The 25,211-nt window shown below is 52.2% G+C and overlaps 1 protein-coding gene across 1 annotated transcript; it reads right to left on the bottom strand.

Moving 5' to 3' along the window:
* Positions 1-798: 798 nt before the first annotated feature.
* LOC140403204 (G-protein-signaling modulator 2-like) lies at positions 799-24,011 on the bottom strand. The gene is made up of 4 exons (XM_072490956.1): positions 23,534-24,011; positions 15,048-15,180; positions 5,658-5,801; positions 799-857 (listed from the first exon to the last, which is right to left on the bottom strand). Exons 1-4 carry the CDS (start codon positions 23,681-23,683, stop codon positions 799-801), a joined length of 486 nt encoding a protein of 161 aa, XP_072347057.1. The 5' UTR covers positions 23,684-24,011.
* Positions 24,012-25,211: the final 1,200 nt, after the last annotated feature.

Here is a 25,211-nt window from a genome sequence, read left to right as displayed (position 1 = left end):
GTTACTGTGAAAAGCCCCTAGTCGCCACATTCCGGCCCCTGTTCGGGGAGGCTGGTATGGGATTTGAACCGTGCTGCTGGCCTGCCTTCGTCTGCTTTCAAAGTCAGCGATGTAGCCCTGTGCTAAACCAGCCCCTGCTAAACCAACCCCTGGTTGAATGGAAGCGAAGAGAGGCTAAACAGACGACAGGCAAATGAAGATCAGTAATGAGCCAAACACATAACATTTAGATATCTTTATTACTACTTTGTAGCATTCTCAATGAAGACGTGGCCAGAACGAGACATTCTGCTACAAAGACGATTAATATATGATGACCGGCGCTATTACCACACAATGGGTCGAAGCGTACCTGAAACAATTCTCAAAGAGGTTTGAACACATTGGGATGGAGCACTTTAACAAGAGGAGAGACCAGACTAACGCAGCCAAATGTCGGCCTTGGTTTAGTTGGGTCAGAAAACCACAACAGAGAGCAAGGAAATGTTTGCCTCAAACAAAAATTAATAATTAAAGGAAATGATTCAGTTATCACGGTCCATTTCCCTCTGGTAGTTTCTCACACATACTCGATTTGTCAGGTCAACGGAATCTTCGTCAGGCCCAAACTGGAGTCCGACCCCGACTTGTTTATTCGGCCTCAATCTCTGAAACAACACAGGATTGAATGACTGATTCTAAAGTCACAATAGGTTAACCGGGACAAAGTTAATACATCCCGTAGGTAAGGCACCACGATCTTTCAAAAAAATACACAGCGTTGTTCATAACTGCAGCATTATTTTATCTGTGTTCCTGCTAATGATGCACTTTGAAAAGTATTTTGGTCAATGACTGATTAACAGGAGGAATGACGGCTTTGGAGATGAATAAGATAAGCATGAGATCAGATGCTAAAGATAGTGATGTGTCCATTGTGACACAGCGGCTAGTACTCCCCTCTGAGTCCCAGAGTTCTCAGACCATCCTGTGGTGATAAACATCACTGTAAGTACACAAAGGGTTAATGTACATACACTACACCTAGCTAGACATTCGAGGCAACACCAGAGACATGACACACAGGCAGTCAACCAATAGGTCAGTCACGATACACACAGAGGTGACACTACCACAGGAGGGCATTACACCAACCCATATAAAAGGACACATCACACATGCTCAGTCTCTTTCTAGTGGAGACACTCAGTGAGTACAGATACAGGGTTGATTGAACATCACACCCACCACGTGGATTGTAGCAGACTGGTTCGTCAGTCTGAGTAGCTTTAGCAGGATTAACAGTAGCATCTAATCCAAGTAGGAGAATTGTTACTAGTTTAATAAACGTGTTAAAGCTATCTCCAAGTCTGAACCTTCCTTTGTCAGAGTATACATCAAGGAAACAGCCTATGCTACGTCAAGAGCATAACAAAACACATTCTAGACCAATGCAGTAGTTGGGGGAGTGCTGCACTGCCTTAGGTGCCAAATTTTGGATGAGGCATTAAAGAAAAGTCCCATCTACCCTCTCGATTCCGTGGCACTATTCGGTACAAGAGCCAATGAGTGCTCCTCTGTGTGCTGGTCAATATTTGTCACAAGAAGAATTGCGTGGTCAGGATTACATTGTTGTTTGTCGGAGCTTGCTGTGCCTAAAGTGGCTCTTGTGTTTCCTACACGACATCGGGCAGCACGGTGGCACAGTGGTTGGCTATGCTGCTTCACAGCGCCAGGGACCCGGGTTCGATTCTGACCTCGGGTGGCATCTCTGCACGTTCTCCCCGTGACCGCGTGGGTTTCCTCCGGGTGCACCGGTTTCCTCTCACGGTCCAAAGGTGTGCAGGTGAGGTGCATTGGCCATGCTAAATTGCCCCCAAGTGTCCAAAGGTTGGGTGGGGTTATAGGGATTGGGCCTAGGTAGGGTGGTCTTTCGAAGGGTCGGTGCAGACTCGATAGGCCGAATGGCCTCCTTCAGCACTGTAGGGATTCTATGATAACAACTTCAAAAATGCTTCACTGGTTGTGAAGAGCTTTGAGGTGCCCTGAGGCATCGAAAGGCAGCATATAAACGTCTATCTTGACTATATCATTCAGATTGCCGCATCTAGATTAACATTTTACAATTCTGTTTGATTTAAATTAGGAAGGCGGAAAGCAGCTTTCCGTAATCTGATTGAATGAGTTAAGTGGAGTTTGTGATTGTAGACTCACTACATGGTTTGTGGAAGAAATTAATGAATCGTTTTCCTCACTCCATACTCCCAACCTTATGGCCACTTCCGTTCCACTCAGTGTTGGGTGAGCTCACTTATTGGGCTCAATGGGGAAGTTGCGGAGTCTGCGGTGCAATTATCGGTCGAGACTGAAAAGGTTACACCGTTTATAATGACCCAGGGTCTATCAGCTTCAACCACATTCAGCGCTGTTGGCGACTAGGGGCTTTTCACCGTAACTTCATTTGAAGCCGACTTGTGGCAATAAGCGATTTTCATTCCATTTCATTTTCAAGGCGATCCCAGAAAATCATTCCGACTGGCCTCTGCTGCCCATTTGATCCTCTGCTTGCCGAGGCAAACCAAACAACATTCAGCCCTCCATGACATTAACGCTCCCGTGATAACATCCACCGTCACCTTGTTGGCCCCCAAACACATCTTGCCTCTCCTATCCGGCTTTGCGTTAGGGAAATTCTTCCTGCTAAGAAGGTTTGCTAAATACAGTGCTGATTTTTACAAAGCTGTGCTCCCAACACCGTGAACGCATCATAAACCTGGGGCTCGATTATACTGGAAAGAAATCTGTGTCTGGTTTTGGGCATGTTGAGCGAGGTGTTTCTTGGCGCCTGCAGCGGTGAGAGACACCTCGCTATAAAGCGGCACTTTCCCATGTAATTTGGCCTCCGGATTTTTCTCTCTGCTGAGGCCGCACTTTGTTGTTTCTTGTTGCCCAACAGGGAAGGTTCCTCGCAGGTCGGGGCACCATTCTATCTGGCTGCCCCAATCTTCATCTCCCATTTTCAGCCCTGCTGTCCATTTTTGACGCCCCCCCTCCAACCTCGGGGAGGCCCCCGGGAACACCCCCTCACCCCACCTCCACCTGATAAGGCCCCCCCCCCACCCCCCCAATCCCTGACAGTTCCAACCGAGCATGCAGGCACCCTGGCACTGCCACCCTTGCACCCTGGCAATGCTCTTGCCAGCCTTGCAGGGTCACCCAGGCACCATGCAGTGCCAACGTAGTGGTGCCGCAGTGGCACTGCCAGAGGTTATGCCTCTCGTATCCTACCTCATCCCATTCACAGTTAGCAATGGGCGTATAAATGTGTCATTTCATTTTGAAGATCTTGCCTTCAGCCTCCTGGACCCTCTGCTCTGGAATACCTTCTCGAAGACCCTACACCCTTTCACGTCTCTTTCCTTAGACCCTCCTTGAAACCCAACACTTTGGTCAAATTTTCTGTCCCTTTTGTTTACATCTTCTGCGGTTTGAGTCCATTTTGTGCCTCTGTGATTACATTGTGGGTAATTTTTATATATTGACGATGCTTTACAACCCCATGGGGTTTCTAAAAAAATATATAAGTCAGTAAAAGAAACACTGGATGGGGACACGCACCAACAGCACAGTCAGCACTATAATGTTATTGAACATTATACAGATGGGACTGAATTTCACATCTGGGTATTGGCAGACAGAGCAGGGCATAAAATTGAGCACAATTCTATGGGCACGTTTCCCAACACCAACCCGCTTGCCCCGTCACAGTTATAGCCATGCTGGGGAAGGCATCGAGATGCTTACCTGTTTGTGGACTAATTGCCCTTAAATGGGAATCGATTGGCCACAAGGGTCTCTACCTGTCACTGCCGGATTATAAGCCTGGGTCGGTGGAGGCTGGGGCCCAAACGTTAAGCTCGACAGCTGTCAGTGCTCAGGCGGGCAAGTGTGGGGCGAGTGTATCTCCATTATGGGATCCCTGAGCCAATCGGAGAAGCCTCTCCAAGGTCCCCCCCCCCCCCCCCCACTCCTGCCTCCCCTCCCACCCCCAACCTATCCTATCGCCCTGCTTGGCAGTGCCCTGCCAACCATCCATCCCCATCCACAATTGCCATTGGGGACTGGCTGCAGTCCCAGCAGCGGCCACCGCTCCTGGTGACAGCACCGAGTCAAGAGAGCTGCCAGCCATCCGATCGCCAGGCAGCTCTTGGGGATGGAACTACCTCCCTGGATTTGGGCAGAAGACCCACCTCAAGCCAATTAACGGCCCGACAGCCATTCAATGATGGCAGGCCAGCAGAGTGGTGGTGGGTTTGCACCTTGTACTTACATTGAAGGGGAGGGAATGGCTGGGACCTGGTCTTGCGTGAAATCCCAGCCATGGAACTTACAACACAGAAATAGGTTGTGTGGCCCGATTGAGTCCATGCTTGTGCTTTGCATGGACTTCCTCCCGCCCCACGTCATCTCATCCCATCAACATGTTCTTCGAACCCTATCTCCCTCATATCTCGATCTAGCTTCTCGTTAAACATGTCCATTTCCAATTCATAATCAGATGAGTGTTTATCAGATGCAGGCACCAATAGGGGAAAGCGTTTGACTAATTGGATAGTCCTTTCAAAGAGCCAGTAACAGACCCGATGGGCGAACCTACTCTCGGTCATCCGACCTATCAGGCTCGAGGACGCGAGCTGGCTGTTTTAAAAATCTTGTTTGAAATTACTCAGCTCCTTTTTGTGACTGGAATCAGTTGCCAAATTCACCCGTGAACTCCTCCTGAGCTACAGCTGGTAGCTTGGTCGGCACGGTAACACAGTGGTCAGCACTGTTGCTTCACAGCGCCAGGGTCCCAGGTTCGATTCCCGGCTTGGGTCACTGTCTGTGCAGAGTCTGCACGTTCTCCCCGTGTCTGCTAAGGGCAATGAAAAGCCCCTAGTCGCCACATTCCGGCGCCTGTTCGGGTACACAGAGGGAGAATTCAGATTGTCCAATTCACCTAACAAGCACGTCTTTCGGGACTTGTGGGAGGAAACCGGAGCACCCGGAGGAAACCCACGCAGACACGGGGAGAACGTGCAGACTCCGCACAGACAGTGACCCAAGCCGGGAATCGAAGTGGGAACCTGGCGCTGTGAAGCCATAGAATCATAGAATCATAGAATTTACAGTGCAGAAGGCCATTCGGCCCATCGAGTCTGCACCGGCTCTTTGAAAGAGCACCCTACACAAGCCCACACCTCCACCCTATCCCCTTAACCCAGTAACCCCACCCAACACTAAGGGCAATTTCGGACACTGAGGGCAATTTATCATGGCCAATCCACCTAACCTGCACATCTCTGGACTGTGGGAGGAAACCGTAGCACCCGGAGAAAACCCACGCACACACGGGGAGAATGTGCAGACTCCGCACAGACAGTGACCCAAGCGGGACGCGAACCTGGGACCCTGGAGCTGTGAAGCAACAGTGCTGACCACTGTGTTACCATAGTGCTACCGTTATGGGGACAGGGTGGTGTGGTGCTTAGGTAGTATGCTTTTTCAAGGGCCGGTGTAGACTCGATGGGCCGAAGGGTCTCCTTCTGCACTGTAAATTCTATGACTATTCTGTGACAGCTGACTGGAGCACAGGATACTGAAATATCTGGAAGTGAAATTGGGGAACTCATTCTTGCCTTCATCAGCGGACTGTAAGCAGCACTCGGCTAGCTGGAGACCGGGTAAGTTGTCACAGGTTACACGTTGATCATCCAGACGCTGGCCCTGTTTGTCAGCAAGCAATTCCAGGAGCTCATTGATGGGGCGCTCGCAGTTAGTCTCTGCCAGGTAAAAGTGGAGAAACTCGTTTAAGTGCAGGACGCATCGATAGGCATACCAGGAACAAGAAACAACACATTTTAAGAGGAACTCAAGCAGCTCTTACAGAGGAGGTGAAGATGCAGTGCTGTTGTCTAATCAGCTAGTGGTCCAGAGATGAAGGGTGGAATCTGAATTCAATAAAAATCTGCGATTAAAAATCGAATGACATTGCCTTTTAGGGGAGGAAATCCACCGCCCTTGCCCGGTCTGGCCTACACGTGACTCCAGACCCACCGCAATGTGGTTGACTCTTAAATGGCCCAGCAGGTAACTCAGTTCAAGGGCAATTCGGGATGGCCAATAAATGCTGGCCCAGCCACCCACATCCCAAGAATGAAGAAAAAAATCTCCCCTGATAGCAGTGCAAAGTGAGCCGTACAGACCAGCAATTGAATGAGATTAATTGTCAGTCATGTGGGGTGAAGACTGTACTCACGGGCTTGGTGTCATTAGACTACATTGTTTAAATGACAGATGAGGAAGAAAACATTGGACAATCAGGCCATCAAAGTGTCTTCCCTTAACACAATTTGCGCAATTTGCACTGTTGCAGTGTAGCCAATGCTTGTTCTGTTAACTCTGTAACGATATGCATAATCTAAGGAGTGTAAAGGGTTAACAAGATGATGTTCATGTATCTCAACACCAGATGGCATCACTGAGTTGTCTTCTAAAAGGCTGTGTCTCTAAGCATTCTGGGAGAAGATTAAGGAGAAGGATAGTGAGAGGTTGAGATAGAGGCCGGGAACTCCGGCGCGGGCCGCCCCAAAGGTGCGGATTTCTCCGCACCTTTAGGGGCCAAGCCTTCACCTTGAGGGGCTAGGCCCGCGCCGGAGTGGTTTGCGCGCCGCCGGCCGGCGGGAAAGGCCTTTGGCGCCACGCCAGCCGGGGCCGCAGGGACTGCGCCGGGCGGCGGAAGTCCGCGCATGTGCGGGAGCGTCAGCAGCCCCCACGCATGCGTAGGGGGGGGGGGGTCACTTCCGCATCGGCCATCGCGGAGACTGTGGCCGAGGCGGAAGGAAAAGAGTGCCCCCTACGGCACAGGCCTGCCCGCGGATCGGTGGGCCCCGAACGTGGGCCAGGCCACCGTGGGGGCAACCCCCCGGGGCCAGATCGCCCGCGCCCACGCCGCCAGTCCTGCCGGGAAGGTAGGTGGTTTGATTCATGCCGGCGGGACTGGCATGACAGCAGCGAGATTTCGGCCCATCGCGGGCCGGAGAATCACCGGGGGGGGGGGGGGGGGCCAGCCGACCGGCGCGGCGTGATTCCCGCTGCCGCCGAATTTCCGGTGCCGGATAATTCGGCGGCAATCCCCCGGCGATTCTCCAACCCGGAGGGGGGTCGGAGAATCCCGCACAGAGTGTTAGTTATTAGAAAGACATTATAGATTACTGTAGTAAAGATTTAATGCTTTTGTTTTATTAGCTATTACTCAGTAGAGTGTGCGAACCATTTAAAGTAGTGTAAAATAAACTAGCTTTGTTTTAAATACACAGCTTGATGTTCTTTGTAAACTCTACGACTTTTAGCCATCTTGGAGAACTATAGAAGGAACATCACAAACTCCAAAAGAGTTAACGTTTATTTCAACCCGAGTACTTAAGTTGTAACTGGGTGTTAACAGAAAAGAATTGGACCAGGCGGGGTTTGTCAAAGGCAGGCAGCTAACGGCCAATGTTCGAGGGCTCCTAAATGTGACCATGATGCCCCCTGAGGGGTGGGAGGTGGAGGTGGTGAAGGCCTTTGACCGGGTGGAGTGGAATTATCTGTGGGAGTTCCTGGGACGGTTTCGGTTTGGGCGGGGCTTCATTGACTGGGTTCGGTTGCTGTACCAGGCACCGGTGGCGAGTGTGCGGACGAACCGGGTGAGTTCGGACTACTTTAGACTACACCGGGGGACAAGGCAGGGATGTCCCCTCTCCCCATTGTTGTTTGCCTTGGCCATAGAGCCATTGGCGATGGCGCTGAGAGTGTCAAAGGACTGGAAGGGGCTAGTCCGGGGGAGGTGGGGGTTGGGGTGGGGGGGGGGGGGGGGTGGAACACAGGGTCTCGTTATATGCAGACGACTCCTGCATATTTCTGACCCGTTAGGGGGGATGGGGGAGATTATGCGGATCTTAGGGGAATTTGGCCGGTTCGCAGGGTACAAATTGAACATGGGTAAGAGCGAGGTTTTTGTGATCCAGGCAAGGGGGCAGGAGAGGAGACTGGGGGAGTTTCCGTTTAAAGTGGTGGGAGGGAGTTTTCGCTACTTGGGAATACAGGTGGCACGGGGATGGGAGCAGCTACATCAATTAAATCTGGCCCGGTTAGTTGAGCAAATGAAGGGGGACTTCCGGAGGTGGGACATGCTCCTGTTGTCACTGGCGGGCAGGGTACAGACCGTAAAGATGACGGTCCCTCCGAGATTTTTGTTTGTTTTCCAGTGCCTCCCTATTTTTATACCAAAGGCCTTTTATAAACAGGTGAATGCGGTGATCCGTGGATTTGTGTGGGCGGGCTGGAGCGGAGCCGAGGGGGTGGGGCGGAGGGCGGGTGGGGGGGGGGGGGGGGGGGGTTGGCACTGCCGAGCTTTAGGAACTACTACTGGGCGGCAAATATAGCCATGATCAGGAAGTGGGTAGTCGGCGAGGGGTCAGTATGAGAGCAGGTGGAGGCAGCATCATGTAAGGGCACAAGTCCTCACCGGCCCGGTACTCCACAAGCCCGGTGGTAGTGGCGGCCCTGAGAGTGTGGGGGCAGTGGCGGAAGCATATGGGGGTGGAGGGAGTGTCGGTGTGGGCTCCAATCTGTGGTAATCACCGGTTTGTCCCAGGGAGGATGGATGGGGGGGGGGGGTATCGGAGGTGGCAGAGTTTAGGGGTTGAGAGGCTGGGGGATCTGTTTATTGATGGGAGCTTTCCCTGTTTGGAGGAAGAGGAGTTTGGATTGCCGGGTGGGAATGGGTTTCGCTATCTGTGATGCACAATCAATTACTCTCGAGACAAGGCGAGTCATAACTAATAGGCTTTAATCTGCTAGACCTGTACCCAGCAGCTTCGATACAGAAGGTGAAGGCTGCTGGGACGGCATTGGTTCTTATACCCTGCCTCTCAGGGCGGAGCTATGTACGTTAGCCAATGGTAGACTCCTAGGTCTACCCAATGGTCATCCACCTCTCAGGTACTGCAATACCTGGTATTACCACATTCACCCCCTGTTAAAAAGAACCCAGCGGGGTGATGGCCAGCGTTACTGTCGCCTTTTGCATGGTAGGACCAGGTATGGCGGTACCGTGATGTCGAGGGTAACAGAAAAAGTGTTTATGGTGCAGCAATCAGATGGTCGGGTGGCCTGGTCGTCCTTCTGGAGCGTCTGGGCTTCGGCGATGATCCTGGTGGGGGCCCCGGCGGTTGCGGCTCCGGGAACGTGGTGTCTTCCTCCCAGGCAGCTTCATCACCCCTAGGCGGCGCAGTTGGGGTGAAAAGTGGGCAGGGGCGCCTGTAGGGGGCATCGGTGCCTGTTCGGCGCTGGGTAGGGGCGGCGGCAGTACTGACCCTCTGGTCAGGTGCTGCGGGGAGGGTGGGGGTGGGGGCAATGGTGCAGGTGCGCGTGGGGCTCCGGCGGGTGCCAGGTCCCGAAGGGAGACAGTGTCTTGGCGGCCATCGGGGAATGCTACGTAGGCGTACTGGGGGTTGGCATGCAGCAGGTGGACCCTCTCGACCAACGGGTCCAACTTGTGCGCCCTCACATGTTTCCGCAGCAGGACGGGTCCGGGTGTTGCTAGCCAGGTTGGGAGCGAGGTCCCGGAGGAGGACTTCCTGGGGAAAACAAGGAGACGTTCGTGAGGTGTCTGGCTTGTGGTAGTACAGAGCAGTGACCGGATGGAGTAAAGGACCACTGGGAGGACTTCTTGCCATCGGGAGACTGGGAGATTCCTGGACCGAAGGGCCAGCAGGACGGTCTTCCAGACCGTTCCGTTCTCCATTTCTACCTGCCCGTTTCCCCGGGGGTTGTAACTGGTCGTCCTGCTCGAGGCGATGCCTTTGTTGAGCAGGAATTGACGCAGTTCGTCGCTCATAAAGGAGGGCCCCCTATCACTGTGTATGCATGCGGGGAAACCGAACAGTGTAAAAATACCCTGGAGGGCCTTGATGACGGTGGTCGTGGTCATGTCCGGGCAGGGGATGGCGAATGGGAACCGGGAGTATTCGTCAATCACGTTCAGGAAATACGTGTTGCGGTCGGTGGAGGGGAGGGGTCCTTTGAAATCCATGCTGGGGGGTTCAAAGGGACGGGAAGCCTTTATCAGATGCGCTCTCTCTGGCCGGTAGAAGTGCGGTTTGCACTCCGCGCAGATTTGGCAGTCCCTGGTGACTGTCCTGTCCTCCTCGATGGAGTAGGGCAGTTTGCGGGTCTTAATGAAATGAAAGAAACGAGTGACCCCCGGGTGGCAGAGGTCCTCGTGGAGGGCTCGGAGGCGGTCCACTTGCGCGGTGGCACAAGTGCCGCGGGACAGGGCATCAGGAGGCTCGTTCAGCTTCCCGGGACGGTACAAGATCTCATAATTGTAGGTGGAGAGTTCTATCCTCCACCACAAGATCTTGTCGTTCTTAATCTTGCCCCGCTGTACGTTATCGAACATGACGGCCACCGACCGTCGGTCCGTGAGGAGAGTGAATCTCCTGCCGGCCAGGTAATGCCTCCAGTGTCGCACAGCTTCTACTATGACCTAGGCCTCTTTTTCGACCGAGGAGTGGCGAATTTCAGAAGCATGGAGAGTGCGGGAGAAGAAAGCCACGGGCCTGCCCGCTTGGTTGAGGGTGGCCGCCAGAGCTAGGTCGGACGCGTCGCTCTCGACCTGGAAGGGGAGGGACTCGTCGATGGCGCGCATCGTGGCTTCTGCGATGTCCGCTTTGATGCGGCAGAATGCCTGGCGGGCCTCCGTTGACAGGGGGAAGGTTGTGGACTGGATCAGGGGTCGAGCCTTGTCGGCGTAATTAGGGACCAATTGTGCATAGTAGCTAAAGAAGCCGAGGCAGCGCTTTAGGGCCTTGGGGCAGTGAGGGAGGGGGAACTCCATGAGGGGGCGCATGCGTTCAGGGTCGGGGCCTATGACTCCATTTCGCACTACGTAACCTACGTAGGCTAGACGGTCGGTGCTAAACACTCATTTATCCTTATTGTAGGTCAGATTAAGGATTTTCACGGTCTGGAGAAATTTGCGGAGGTTGGTGTCATGGTCCTGCTGGTCATGGCCGCAGATGGTGACGTTATCCAGATACGGGAATGTTGCGCGTAAGCCGTACCAGTCAACCATTCGGTCCATCTCACGTTGGAAGATCGAGACCCCGTTCATGACACCGAAGGGAACCCTTAAAAAGTGATAGAGCCGCCCATCCGCTTCGAAGGCAGTGTACTGGCGGTCACCATTACGGAGGGGTAGCTGGTGGTAGGCAGACTTGAGATCCACTGTGGAGAAAACCTTGTATTGCGCAATCCTGTTTACCAGGTTGGCTATACGGGGGAGAGGGTACGCGTCCAGTTGTGTAAACACGTTGATGGTCTGGCTATAGTCGATGACCATCCTATGTTTCTCCCCGGTCTTTACCACCACTACTTGAGCCCTCCAGGGCCTGTTGCTCGCTTCGATGACCCCTTCCTTCAGCAGCCTTTGGACCTCTGACCTGATGAAGGTCCGGTCCTGGGCGCTGTACCGCCTGCTCCTGGTGGCGACGGGTTTGCAATCCGGGGTGAGGTTTGCAAACAGGGAAGGCGGGTCGGCCTTAAGGGTCGCGAGGCCGCAGACAGTAAGGGGGGTATAGGGCCGCCAAATTTAAAGGTCAGGCTTTGCAGGTGGCACTGGAAGTCCAGCCCAAGGAGGGTGGCTGCTCAGAGGTGCGGCGGGACGTACAGGCGGAAATTGTGGAATTCCCTGCCTTGGACAGTGAGGTTCGCCAGGCAGAACCCCTGTATCTCCACTGCGTGTGACCCGGAGACCAGGGAGATCCGTTGGTTTACGGGATGGGTGTCAAGAGAACAGCGCCTTACCGTGTCGGGGTGAACAAAGCTTTCCGTGCTCCCAGAGTCGATCAAGCACGACGTCACGTGGCCGTTGATGGCGATTGTTGTAGTGGCTTTCGCTAGCGTCCGGGGCCGACTCTGGTCCAGGGTAACGGAGGCCAGCTGCAGCAAGGGGGAGTTCTGGTCGGGCAGCGTGTAGTCGGCTGTGATGGGGGCTTGAGTCCCCATCCAAGATGGCGTCAGCCGTGGGTCTCACATGGAGTCCGGGGATGCCGAAGATGGCGGCGGCGAGGGACAAAATGGCATCGGCCACCCATCAAGCATGGCGGCCGGGGGGCAAAATGGCCGCGGCCGTGGGTCGCACGTTGCCTGGGTATAGAAGGGCGGCGGTGGGCCTTGGACGGCCGGGACCTGAATGAAAGGCTGCCGATAGTCGCTGGAGACCGCGGCCATGGCGCGGGCCTGGCAGACCGCGACATAGTGGCCTTTCTTGCCGCACCCTTAGCAGGTGGCGGTGCGAGCCGGGTAGCGTGCGCGGGGATGATTCGCCTGGCCGCAGAAGAAGCAGCGTTGGCTGGCGGTGATAGCGGGCCGTTTTTGTATGCAACATCCATGGACCCTGCCAGGGCCCGTGCCTCAGTGAGGCCCAGTGTGTCCATTTCAAGGAGCCTTCGGCGGATGTCGGGGGAAGTCATACCTGCCACGAAAGCGTCCCGAATTAAAAGTTCCGTGTGCTCGTTCCCCGTAACTGGTGGGCAGCTACAGTTTCGGCCCAGCACCAGTAGTGCCTGATAGAAGTCTTCCAGTGTTTCTTCTGGGCTCTGCCTTCTAGTTGCCAGCATGTGACCTGGTTCAGAGGACGGATGTAATGTCCTTCTAGCAGCTCCATAGCTGCAGCATAGTTCGCCGCCTCTTCGATCAGAGGGTAGACCGCAGGGCTGACCCGCGAGCGTAGAAGGTGCATTTTCTGCCTTTCCGTGGGGGTGTCGGCGGCCGTGTCGAGGTAGCCCTTAAAACACGCCAGCCAATGCTTGAAAATAGCAGCGGAGCTGTCTGCGTGGGGGCTGAGCTGAAGGCACTCCGGCTTGATACGGAGATCCATCCTTTCAGAAGTAATAGCTGATTAAATTGATGCACAATCAAGGTAAGTCATAACTAATAGGCTTTAATCAGCTAGAACTGTACCCAGCAGCTTTGATACAGAAAGTGAAGGCTGCTGGGATGGCATTGGTTCTTATACCCCGCCTCTCAGGGCGGAGCTATGTACGTTAGCCAATGGTAGACTCCTAGGTCTAGCCAATGGTAATCCACCTCTCAGGTACTGCAATACCTGGTATTACCACAATCTGCAGGTGAGGGACTTTGTCCGAAGGCAGGTTTCGACCTTCCCGCTTCTACCGTCACAGGGGATACAGGACAAGGTAGTCTCTAGATTGGGAGTGGGGGAGGGTAAGGTATCGGAAATCTATAAAGAACTTATGGAGTTGGAGGAAAGTCAGAAAGGTGAGCTAAAGCGTAAATGGGAAGATGAGCTGGGTAAGGAGCTAGAGGCGGGTCTGTGGGCGGATGCCCTGAGCAGAGTCAACTCGTCCTCATCATGTGCCAGGCTCAGCCATGGCTCACCGGGCACACATGACGGTGGACCGGATGAGTAGGTTTTTTGGGGTGGAGGACAGATGTGTGAGGTGTGCAAGGGGGCCAGCTAATCATGCCCACATGTGCTGGGCATGCCCGAAGCTCAGTGGATACTGGCAGGGGTTTGCGGATGTCATGCCAACGGTACTAAAAATAAGGGTGGCGCCTAGTCTAGATGTGGCGATTTTTGGAGTGTCGGAAGATCCGGGAGTCCAGGGGGCGAGAGAGGCCGACGTTTTGGCCTTTGCCTCCTTGGTAGCCCGGAGACGGATCTTATTAGCGTGGAGGGGCTCGAAGCCCCCGAAATCAGGGGTATGGGTTAGCGACATGGCCGGGTTTCTCAGACTTGAGGAAATGAAGTTCGCTCTGAGAGGATCAACGTTAGTGTTCATCCGGAGGTGGCAGCCGTTTATCGATTTCTTCAGGGAAAACTAAACTGTCAGCAGATTCAATAAGGTGTGTGGGGGGGGGGGTTAGGGAGTAAGGGGGGCAGGGGAAATTAGGTTTACGCACTGAATTATGTTTACATTTGCATTTGTATCTTTTGTTGTTAGAAAACCATAAATGCCTTAATAAAAAGTCTGTTTAAAAAGAAAGGAATTGAACACAAATGCATGAGCTGATGAACTGTAAGAGGAAGAAGCACTTCTATATTTCGCCTCAGATGCTTAGAGATCATATCAGACAGGCAGCACACACAGGCGCACATAGAACACAGCTCCCTCTACACGGTGGCGCTGTGGTTAGCGTTGCCGCCTCACAGCGCTTGGGACCCGGGTTCGATTCCCACCTCGGCTGACTGTGCGGAGTCTGCACGTTCTCCCCATGTGTGCGTGGGTTTCCTCCGGGTGCTCCGGTTTCCTCCCACAGTCCAAAGATTAGGTGGATTGGACAAGCTAAAATTGCCTCTTAGGGTGAGGTTACAGGGATAGGGCCTGGTAGGGTGATCTTTGGTGCAGGCTCGATAGGCCGAATGGCCTCTTTCTACACTGTAGGTGTTCTATGATTGCTTCAGCTAACATGGATCAGAGCTATTCACATACTGTGACGGTGGAGCTAGGCCGCTGGATCTGAATTGGGTACATTTACAGTCCTTGAAGTGGGCAAAGGTCAAGTGTTTTGATGTGGAAAGGATGTTTCCTCTTGTGGGAAGAATGTAGAACCAGGGGCCACTGCTTGAAAATAAGGGGTTGCCCGTTCAGGACAGAGATGATAATGGTTTTTTTCTCGGAGGATCTTGAGTGGCTGGAATTCTCTTACTCAAAAGACGGTGGAAGCAGAGTCCTTGACTACTTCAAGGCAGAGCAAGATAGATTCTTGATTAACAAGGGAGCGGAAGGTTATCGGGGACAGGCGGGAACGTGGGGGTGGAGGTTACAATCAGATCAACCGTGGTCTTATTGAATGTGCGAGCAGGGCTCGAAGGGCCGAGTGGCCTATTCCTGCTCCTAATTGGTATGTTTGTACGATCCCACCACTACAAGTGTCCTCAGGTGCCAACCCTTCATGCCAAAACTCTAGTAAATATCATTGCTGCTGAGCCAGTAGGGCGCATGCAGTGCACTTACTGTTTGTGTCAATGATTGATTTCTTGGAAGGTGTCTCATTCCGTCCAAGGTTGCATCGCTGGTCGTCCATCCGGTTTCTCTGAGCGTGGCTCACCATGTTGAAGAACCCTTCATTTTCCGCGTTATCAGTTCCCTGTGGGGGTGGGAGAAGATAACAGAGGCTGAGTATTTACCAGACAGACCTGGGATTCTGTAAATTGAATAGCAGTACGCCATTCGGCCCCTCCTTACATTGCAAGTAAGTCCCATCAATGCCTTGTTTCGGCAGGGCCTCAGCAAAAAAGTGCTTCCTCCAAGGATTCATCACGCACAAAATAGGTCAACTCACCAGCGTGTATATTACGGTTCCAAATAAGCACTCTCGCTGCCTCTGGTGCAGGGTTTGAGTTTGGATGCAGTCTCCTTTGGCATTCCTTCCTGACACCTAACGGGAGTTCCGTGAGTCTCATTTGGGATACTACAGAGTGCTTGTGGGGGAATAAGTAATCGGATTATTAAAAGAAACTTCCTTTCTCCTGAAGCTGACCATTCCAGCCGAAATCTCTCCCCAGAGAGCAGTGCTGGCTGGGCCATTGACTGTATTCAAGGCTGCGTTTGTCAGGATTTTGATCGACAAGGGAGTCAGGGGTTGTGGGGGGCAGGCAAGAAAGGGGCATTAAAGCCGCTTATCAAATGGCGGGATGGAATCAATGGGCTGAATGGCCTACTCTTCATTTCTTTTTTTTTAAACTTAGTGTACCCAATTATTCTTTTTTCCAATTAAGGGGCAATTTAGCGTGGCCAATCCACCTAACCTGCACATCTTTGGGTTGTGGGGGCGAAACCCACGCAGACACAGGGAGAATGTGCAAACTCCACACGGACAGTGACCCAGGGCCGGGATTCAAACACGGGTCCTCAGTGCCGCAGTCCCAGTGCTAACCACTGCGCCACTTGCCGCTCTTACTCTTAATTTCTTATGATCTCTGATCTCCCTATCTGTGGCTGGTTCTTTCGTGCTTACATTTTGTTCTTTGAAACATTCTCCCACTCCATCTCTTCACCGGATCTCTCCTTTCAAAAACTGATGACAAATCTATCTCTTAGCTGCCATTTCAAAGAACAATAGAGCACAGGAACAGGCCATTCGGCCCTCCAAGCCTGTTCCGGTCATGATACCAACCTTGGACGAAACCCTCAGCACTTCCTTGTGCCGTATCCCTCGATACCCACCCTATCCATGTATTTGTCAAGATGCCTTTTGAACGCCGTTAATGTATCTGCTTCCACAACCTCCCCTGGCAACGCGTTCCAGGCACTCACCACCCTCTGTGTAAAAAACCTGCTTCACACATCTCCTCTAAACTTTCCCCCATGGACCTTAAACCCCCGATGGTTAATCCCCTCCACCCTGGGAAAGAGTGCCTGCCCATCCACTCTATCCATGCTCCTCATAATCTTGTCGACCTCTATCAGGTCACCCCCTCAACCTCCGTCGTTCTAATGAAAACAGTCCGAGTCTATTCAGCCTCTCCGCGTAGCTAACACCCTCCGGACCCGGCAACTTCCTGGTAAACCTCCTCTGCAGCCTCTCCAAAGCCTCCACATCCTTCTGGTAGTGTGGCGACCAGAATTGTGCGCAATATTCCAAGTGCGGCCTTACCGAGGTTCTATATAACTGCAGCATGACTTGTCAGTTTTTATACTCGATGCCCCGTCCAATGAAGGCAAGCATTCCGTATGATTTTTTGACGACCTTGTCCACTCGTGTTGCCACTTTCAAAGATCTGCGCACCCAGATCTCTCTGACCTTCTATATTCCGAAGAGTTTTACCATCTACTGTACATTTCCCCAAATGTTAGACCTAACAAAATGCATGACCTCACATTTGTCCAGATTAAACTCCATTTGCCATTTCTCTGCCCAAGTCTCCACCTATCTACAAAAAGGTTGCTTATTTAGCTTTATCATTTATTCTTCCACTCATCTTTTAGGTTAAAAAAAAACCACATTGACATAGAAAATGTGACTTCCGGTGGTGCCAGAAAGGAGAAGGTCACACATAAGGTGGCTTCCACCATGGTCTTTGTTTTTTGGGCTTTTTAATCCGGTTCCCAAGGATTTTGGTCATCAAAACTGGCCCATCGTACAGGAGAAGGAATTTGTCAGTGAAAATATGTTGAACTCTATGAAGAAGGTTGGTGGTAAGAAGATCCATCCTTCGATGGAGCCATGGAGCTCGCGAAGTCCAGCAGGAGGGAAGGTGGTGGACCCGGCCTTGGGTGGGGCCGCCCATATCACCGTGGAAACGCCGACTGAGGAAATGGCGCAGGAGTTTGAAAAACAGTTTGCGAAGCATTTTGAGGAGCAGGGCAGGGTGATGATGGAAACCCTTGAGCGGTCAATTGAGGACACACTTGGCCCTGTTCGGGAGAAGCTGGAAGAAAAACTTTGAAGGCAGTGAAGGAGCGTGGAGAGGCGCAGAAGGGTGTGGAGGCGGCATTGTCGCGGCATGAGGATCGAATCACCTCGTTGGAAGCTGAGATGTTGCTGGTGGAGGAGAGGAACAAGTCTTTGAGGGCAAAGATGAATGGCTTGGAGAACAGGTCGAGGAGACAGAACCTCAGAACCGTGGGGTTACCGGAGGGGGTGGAGGGCCCGAAGCCGACAGTACTTTTCTCAGATGTTCGTCAAGCTTTGTGGGGGAGGGGGGATTGGTGATTGTCCCCTCCAGAATTGGATCAGGCCCACCGAGTACTCCAGCGGACACCTCGGGCGAATGAGCCGCCACGGGCGGTGATTATTGGATTCCACAGCTTCCAGGAGTAGGAGCGGGTTCTGCAACGGGCCAAAGTGAATCGGGACTCAAGGTGGGAAGGAAGCATCATCAGGAGACACCAAGGTGCCGGAGCGGGGTTGGAGAAGCGGCGTGCAGCTTTTAACAAGGCAAAGTCAGCGCTTTTCAGGTGTGGAGTCAGGATTGGAGTGGTGTGCCTGACGAAGCTGAGAGTGACCTTTCGGTCGAAAGATCATTTCTTCAATAGGTTGGAGGCGGAGGTGTTTGTAAAGGAACATGGACTTGGGTTTGATTGAATGGGTTCGATTGGGACTTTAATGAGAGGGGTGGGAGGGGTTGGTTTGAGATGTTTTGTAGTTTGTACCTGGTGTATGTTTGGGATTGAGGGGGCTACTGTTGTTGGAGGGGTAGTGGTCAGGGTAACAATATGGGGAATATATGGCCCCCTGGGGGGACTTCACGTATTGCAAGGGTGACGGGCTTTGGTAACTTTTCCGCAGTTGAAATGTTGGGGGGTGTCGCTTTTTGTTCTCCGTTCTTGGAGCTTGCATCCTGGGTGGGGGGGTTACCTTTGCGCGCTGTAACGTTTCAGCTGCACGGGAGTGGCGTGGGTGGAGAGGTTGCGGCTTGTTGGACCCGTTTGGGCAAGGTTCAGTGAGCCTAACTTATTTGTTTGGTGGTGGGGGGGGGGGGGGGGGGGGGGGGGGACTTGTGTGTCTCTGGAAAGCTTTTTTTCAGGTTTATGGGGGGAGGGGAGGGATCTGACTGGGACTGAGGGATTTTCTGTGTCTGGTCTTAGAGGTGGGATTGGTGGTTGTCTTGGGTGGGTCCTGGGCTCGGGCCTGCTGGAGGTGGCGACCTTTCAACCCAAGTTGAACCAAGAAATGAGTGATTAGAAAAGGTGGCCAAAAACTTGGTCAAATGAAGAGGTGAGGCGGGGAGGGGTGCAGACGTGTAGAGAGGGTCTTCTAGGGGGTGGGCGGTAGGCAGCTGAAGGCACGGCAGGTGCTGGGGGCGGTTAAAGCATCAGATTTGGGGCAGGAACCTGTGCCCTGCCCAGGCGTGACCCTCTCCCTTTTGGTGGCTGCAATCACCTGTGCACCTCCGATGGATTCTGCTCAGCAGGTGCTCGTCAAGGCGGTCCTATCGTGATTCACCTCCGCGTCCCCTCTGATGCACAATCAATAACTCTCGAGACGAAGGGGAGTCATATCTAATCGGCTTTAATCAGCTAGAACTGTACCCAGCAGCGATGATACAGAAAGTGAAGGCTGCTGGGACGGCATCGGTTCTTATACCCCGCCTCTCAGGGCGGGGCTATGTACATTATCCAATGGTAGACCCCTCGGTCTAGCCAATGGTCATTCACCTCTCAGGTACTGCAATACCTGGTATTACCACACCCTCACGCCAGTGTGGGTGGACAATTTAACTTGGGGGGAGGGGGGAAAATTAGGCACTAGGGCCTGATTATGACATTTAAATGTGTTCAAATTGGAATCTTGACCTTCAGTGTTGGATAACCGTTATGTCATTGGTTGGGGGAAGGGGGCGACTATCGAGTGGGGAAACCCCGCCGGCATAAAAGTCGTTTTGGGGTTCCCGCGGGATTCTCCACCCCTGGAGAAACGGAGGAGGAAAATCCTGGCCAACATTTTTGATCTGGTGAAGAGAGATGTTGAAAGAAAATGACAAAATCCCCAATCTTTTTTTAAATGTAAAATTTAGAGTACCCAATTCATTTTTTCCAATTAAGGGGCAATTTAGCGTGGCCAATCCACCTACCCTGCACATCTTTGGGTTGTGGGGGCGAAACCCACGCAAACACAGGGAGAATGTGCAAACTCCACACGGACCGTGACCCAGAGCCGGGATCGAACCTGGGACCTCGGCGCCGTGAGGCTCCAGGGCTAACCCACAGGGTCCCAGGTTCGATTCCCGGCTTGGGTCACTGTCTGTACGGAGTCTGCACGTTCTCCCCGTGTGTGCGTGGGTTTCCTCCGGGTGCTCCAGTTTCCTCCCACAGTCCAAAGATGTGCGGGTGAGGTGGATTGGCCATGATAAATTGCCCATAGTGTCCAAAATTGCACTTAGTGTTGGGTGGGGTTACTGGGTTATGGGGATAGGGTGGAGGTGTGGACCTTGGGTAGGGTGCTCTTTCCAAGAGCCGGTGCAGACTCAATGGGCCAAATGGCCTCCTTCTGCACTGTAAATTCTATGAAAAATAAGATATAATCCCTTCCTGGGAATTTAGGACTAGAGGGGGCAGAGTTTACAAATGAGGGGTCTCTCTGTTAAGTCGGAGCTGAAGGGGAATTGCTTCTCTCAGAGGGTCGTTAGTCTGTGGACTTTCAGAAGGCTTTTGACAAGATCACACATAGCAGATTAATATGTAAAGTTAAAGTGCATTGAGATTATTGGTAGTGTCTTGAGATGGAGAGAAAGCTGGTTAGCAGACAGGGAGCAAAAAGGTGTGTCATGTGAGAATACCTTTAAGAAATGGGTGTTTTTAAATGGGTGTGTATATAAATATCTGTAGTGAGAGTACCTTTAAGAAATGGGTGTTTACTACTGCAGTGATGTCAGAGTGTGGGTGGAGCTGGGCTGTCTGTCAGCTTTTCACTTTCGTTTTAGGCTGTTTGCTGCAGGGTGTGTTTTAGTTTTGTTTTCAGTGTTGGAGCTGAAGCCAGACCGAGCAGGTGTACTGCTGTTCTCTCTGCCATCAAAAGACTATCTCTTGATCATTTGGTGAATTAAGAATTATAAATGTTTTCAGTAGTGACTTTAACCTGATGTGCTTCTGATAAAGGTTTTGTTTTTAAGTCGTATGGATGTTAAAAAAGAAAGCTTAAAGGTTTACATAGTGTTGTAGTCTTTGGGGGTTGTATTTGAATTGATGGTTGCGAAGATGTTCACTGTATCTTTTAAAAAGGTTAACTTGAGTTCATAGAATAAACATTGTTTTGCTTTAAAAAATACTTTTCCATTTCTGCTGTACCACACCTGTAGAGTGGGCCGTGTGCTCCTCATACCACAATCTATTAAAAGTGGGTCAGGTGACCTCCATGATACACTTTGGGGTTCTCTAAACCCTGGCCCATAACAGGTGGAATAAATGGGTCTTTTTCTGATTGGCAGGCAGTGACTAGTGGGGGACCACAGGGATCTGTGCTAGGCCCCCAACTGTTCACATTATATATTAATGATTTGGATGATGGAGCAAAATGTGTTAGCTCCATATTTGCAGATGATACAAATTTGGGTGGGAGGGTGAGCTGTGAGGAGGATACGGAGGACGTCCTTATAGGAGCTACACCACAACACTCATAAAAAATGAACAAGAAACCAGGGTTGGCAGTCTGGACCAGTATACACCTACCTGAACCTGGGTCAGATAGCCCTTCATTTGACGTTGTGCTAGGTCCAAAACCAGAGCTTTGACCAGTAGTTGAAGAGATATTACGAAGACCTTTCTTAGTCAAAGAGTAGTAAATGTTCAGACAGGATTCTGGAGGTGAGTTGCAAGTCTGGAAGATTTAAGCGAGATGGCGGCACAGTGGTACAATGGGTTAGCACTGCTGCCTCATGGCGCCAGGGACCCGGGTTCAATTCTGGCCTTGGGTGACTGCCTCTGTCGAGTTTGCACTTTCTCCCGTGTCTGCGTGGGTTTCCTCTGGGTGTTCCGGTTTCCTCCCACCCCACAGTCCAAGTTAAGTGGATTGGCCATGCTAGAACTTGCCCCTTAGTGTCCAAAGTTGTGCAGGTTAGCTGGGGCTATGGGGATAGTGCGGGGGAGTGGGCTTAGGTATGGCGCTCTTTCAGAGGGTTGGTGCCGACTCGATGGGCTGAATGGCCTCAGCAGGAATTCTATGGATAAAATTATGTTAAATGGGTTGATGTCCTTGCATCCATTTTATGATCTGCTCGTGATATTTAGACAACCAAATTATCCGCACCCCCCCCACTTTCCTGATACCTCAACCAACTGACTATTATATTAAGAATGAAATGTCCCTTCATTAAGAGCTTCCAGCCATATGAAGCAATTGCATTTAGTTATTTAGTTATTAATCCTGATTAAAACAAATGCAGATATAAAACAGATATAATTAGGCCGCTATGAAATCCGGGGCTCGAGTCTCACTAGCGACTGCATCCCGATGTTTGCCAGTCACTTGGTGTTTCCATAAGGAATTTTGAAAAGATTGAGAGACCCGCTGGCAGGGATTTTGGGGAAGGAAAGGGGTGAGGGAGTGTGCATGCTGGGTACTCCATGGCTGAAGGACAGTGGGGTGAGGTACCGGAAACGGGAGGAGGTGGGTACGCTGCACTACTGCACCTTCAGGAGAAAATGGGAGAAAAATTCAGATTTATTTTAAGAACCTTCGCGGGCGGCTTTCCTCGACCGCACACAATCAGCGGAGCGGACGCCGAATTTTAAAATATTAATTATTGAAACTCGTGTGAGGGGGGGAAAAAAATTCCCAGCCGGAAACTACAGTGGATTGAACTGTTACGCAGGGTGACCACCGCAGGGGCACTTTGTGCAGATTTGGTCTGGTTACCAGAGGCAAGATATACTTACTGTAGAGGCAATGAAATAAAAGTTGACTAGATTGAGAATTAGGGAATTTTCCTGTCAGGAGAGATCGAGTAGAAGAGGCCTATATTCCCCGCAGTTTAGAAAAAACACGAGGCGATCTTATTGTGAGGTAATAAAAAACGCGTAAGGGTTTCGGCAGGATAGATGCTGGGAGGCTGTTGCCCAAGGCTGGGGAGGCAGGCATTTAAGGGGTCAGAGTTTCAGGATTAGGGGCCGACCATTTAGGACTGAGACAAGGAGATGTTTTCTCACTCCAAGGATGTGAATCTTTTGAATTATCTGCCCCTGAGGTCTGTAGATGCTCTCTGACTACATCCAAGACTTAAGATTCATCGATTTTTTAGGCACATGGGGTAAGAGAAGGAAAGTGGAGTTGACGCAAAAGATCAGCCTCTTACTGAAGCAGGCCCGATGGGCCGTCTGACCTGCTATTACGAGTTATGCAGATTGAACAGTTAGGAATGTTAGCATTCATGTCGAGAGGGCTAGAATATAAGACCAGGGATGTACTTCAGACCCCATTTGGAGCATCATGAGCAGTTTTGGGCCCCGTATCTAAGGAAGGATGTGCTGGCCTTGGAAAGGGACTAGAGGAGGTTCACAAGAATGATCCCTGGAATGAAGAGCTTGTCGTATGAGAAGCGGTTGAGGACTCTGGGTCTGTACTCGTTGGGGTTCAGAAGGGATCTTATTGAAACTTACAGGATACTGCGAGGCCTGGATGGAGTGGACGTGGAGAGGATGTTTCCACTAGTAGAAAAAACTAGAACCCGAGGGCACAGCCTCAGACTGAAGGGTCGATCCTTTAAAACTGGGACGAGGAGGAATTTCTTCAGCTAGAGGGTGGTGAATCTGTGGAACTCTTTGCCGCAGAAGGCTGTGGAGGTCAAATCACTGAGTGTCTTTAAGACAGAGATAGATAGGTTCTTGATTAATAAGGGGATCAAGGGTTACGGGGAGAAGGCAGTAGAATGGGGATGAGAAAATATCAGCCATGATTGAATGGCGGAGAAAACTCGATGGGCCGAGTGGTCTAATTCTGCTCCTGTGTTTTATGGCCTTATGGTCTTAACTGAGAAAGGAGCGATACAGATTAAAACACTTACCAATTCGCTGTCAGTGGCACTCGACAGTTCCTCAAGTATTTCCTCCTTGCAGCCAGTCCCAACATCAGACCTTACTCTGTTAAGAGCATTGACATTATTCATCGGTGGGCTCTCCTGCAGCATCTTGCCACAGGAACCGCTCTGGCTCATTGCTGCGGAGGGTGACGGGCCACAGATCACAGGGGTGAAGCCTTTTCGGAACCGCCCAGAGGTCGCACGCGATATCCTCTGCAATTCTCCCCCAACGCGCCGCTCAGTGAATCGTCATCTTTTGGGGGGAGGTGGGGGAGGGAGGGGGGGGGGGGGGGATCTCATTCACCTCCTGATCACCACCCCACCAGTGAGGGTCGTGCAACCTGCACCACCTCCACACCAGAGCCACAGAGGCACGCAGACCCACTCAGAACCGACAAGTGCCCAACCCCGAGTTCAATGCACACAAAACCCCACTCCCGTGCAGGTTTATAAATCCTCCAATCCTCTCCATAGAATTCTGCAGCCTATACTCACAGAGCACGCCTTGGTAAACACCCAATGTGTTTAATCCGAGAGGCGGCTTATCTCCAACGCATGATTGATAAGCCAAAAAGTGATTAACTCTTTCAGATAAGTAATACAGCTAGTATGTTAGACCAGTAATATAGAGCACAATGCACAGTTTTGATTTCCATCTTATACAAAAGATGAAGGCCAGGATTCTCCGACCCCCCCGCCGGGTTGGGGAATCCCCGTGGGGAGGCGCAAATCCCGCCCCGCTGCCCCAGCGCCGGCTGCCCTATTCTCCAGCGCCGTTTTTCGGGCAGCGGCGGAATTCCTGCCATACCGGTCGGGGGCCGCTAACAGTGGCCCCACCCCCGGCGATTCTCCGGGCCCCGATGGGCCGAGTGGCCGTCCAGTTTTGGCCAATCCGGCCGGCATGAATTACTCACCTCATGCACGGCGGGATCTGATAGGTGAGTATGCAGGGGCGGTCCTCGGGGGGGGATCCGACCCCGGGGGCCCCCATGGTGGCCTGGCCCGCGATCGGGGCCCACCGATCTGCGGGCAGGCTTGTTCCGTGGGGGCACTTTCCCCCCCCCCCCCCCGCTGGGCCCCTGTCGGGCTCTGCCATATTGCTCAGGGTGGGCGTGGAGAAGGGAACCCCAGCACATGCGTGGAAATACGGCGACCGGTCCGTGCATGCGTGAGATCACGCCGGCCGTTCCGCGCATGCACGAACTCACACATCCCTTCGGCACCGTCTGGAGCGGCGCCACCCCCACCGGCGTCCACCTAGCCCCTGAAAGTTCGGAGAATTCCTTACTTTCAGGGGCTGTTGACGCCGGAGTGGTTGGTTTTGGTCTTCCCGCCGGCGTGGGGACTTAGTCCCCAGAAGGGGGAATCCCGGTCGTAGAGTCACTGGAGGAGGTTAATATTAAAAAGGAGAGGTTATTACCAACAGGAAACATTGAATAAAGCCTCTAGCTGGAGAGTCTATGGCTATTACACACCTCGTCTATCACAGAACAATGCACCACCTCAGGTGTGATTTGGGGCAGTGGAGTCAGCACACCATTGGTCGGCGGTGGGATCTTCTGGATCCGCCGCTGTTAACAGGGTTTCCCTGTGTTCACACCCTCTGCCGCCGGGGATCCCGCAGCTGGGGGCCGCCGTCAGCGGGGCTGGAAGAGCCCGCTGG

This window comes from Scyliorhinus torazame, chromosome 27, assembly GCF_047496885.1.
Source record: "Scyliorhinus torazame isolate Kashiwa2021f chromosome 27, sScyTor2.1, whole genome shotgun sequence".
Lineage (NCBI taxonomy): Eukaryota > Metazoa > Chordata > Chondrichthyes > Carcharhiniformes > Scyliorhinidae > Scyliorhinus > Scyliorhinus torazame.
This window is presented reverse-complemented; position numbering and strand designations above follow the sequence as displayed.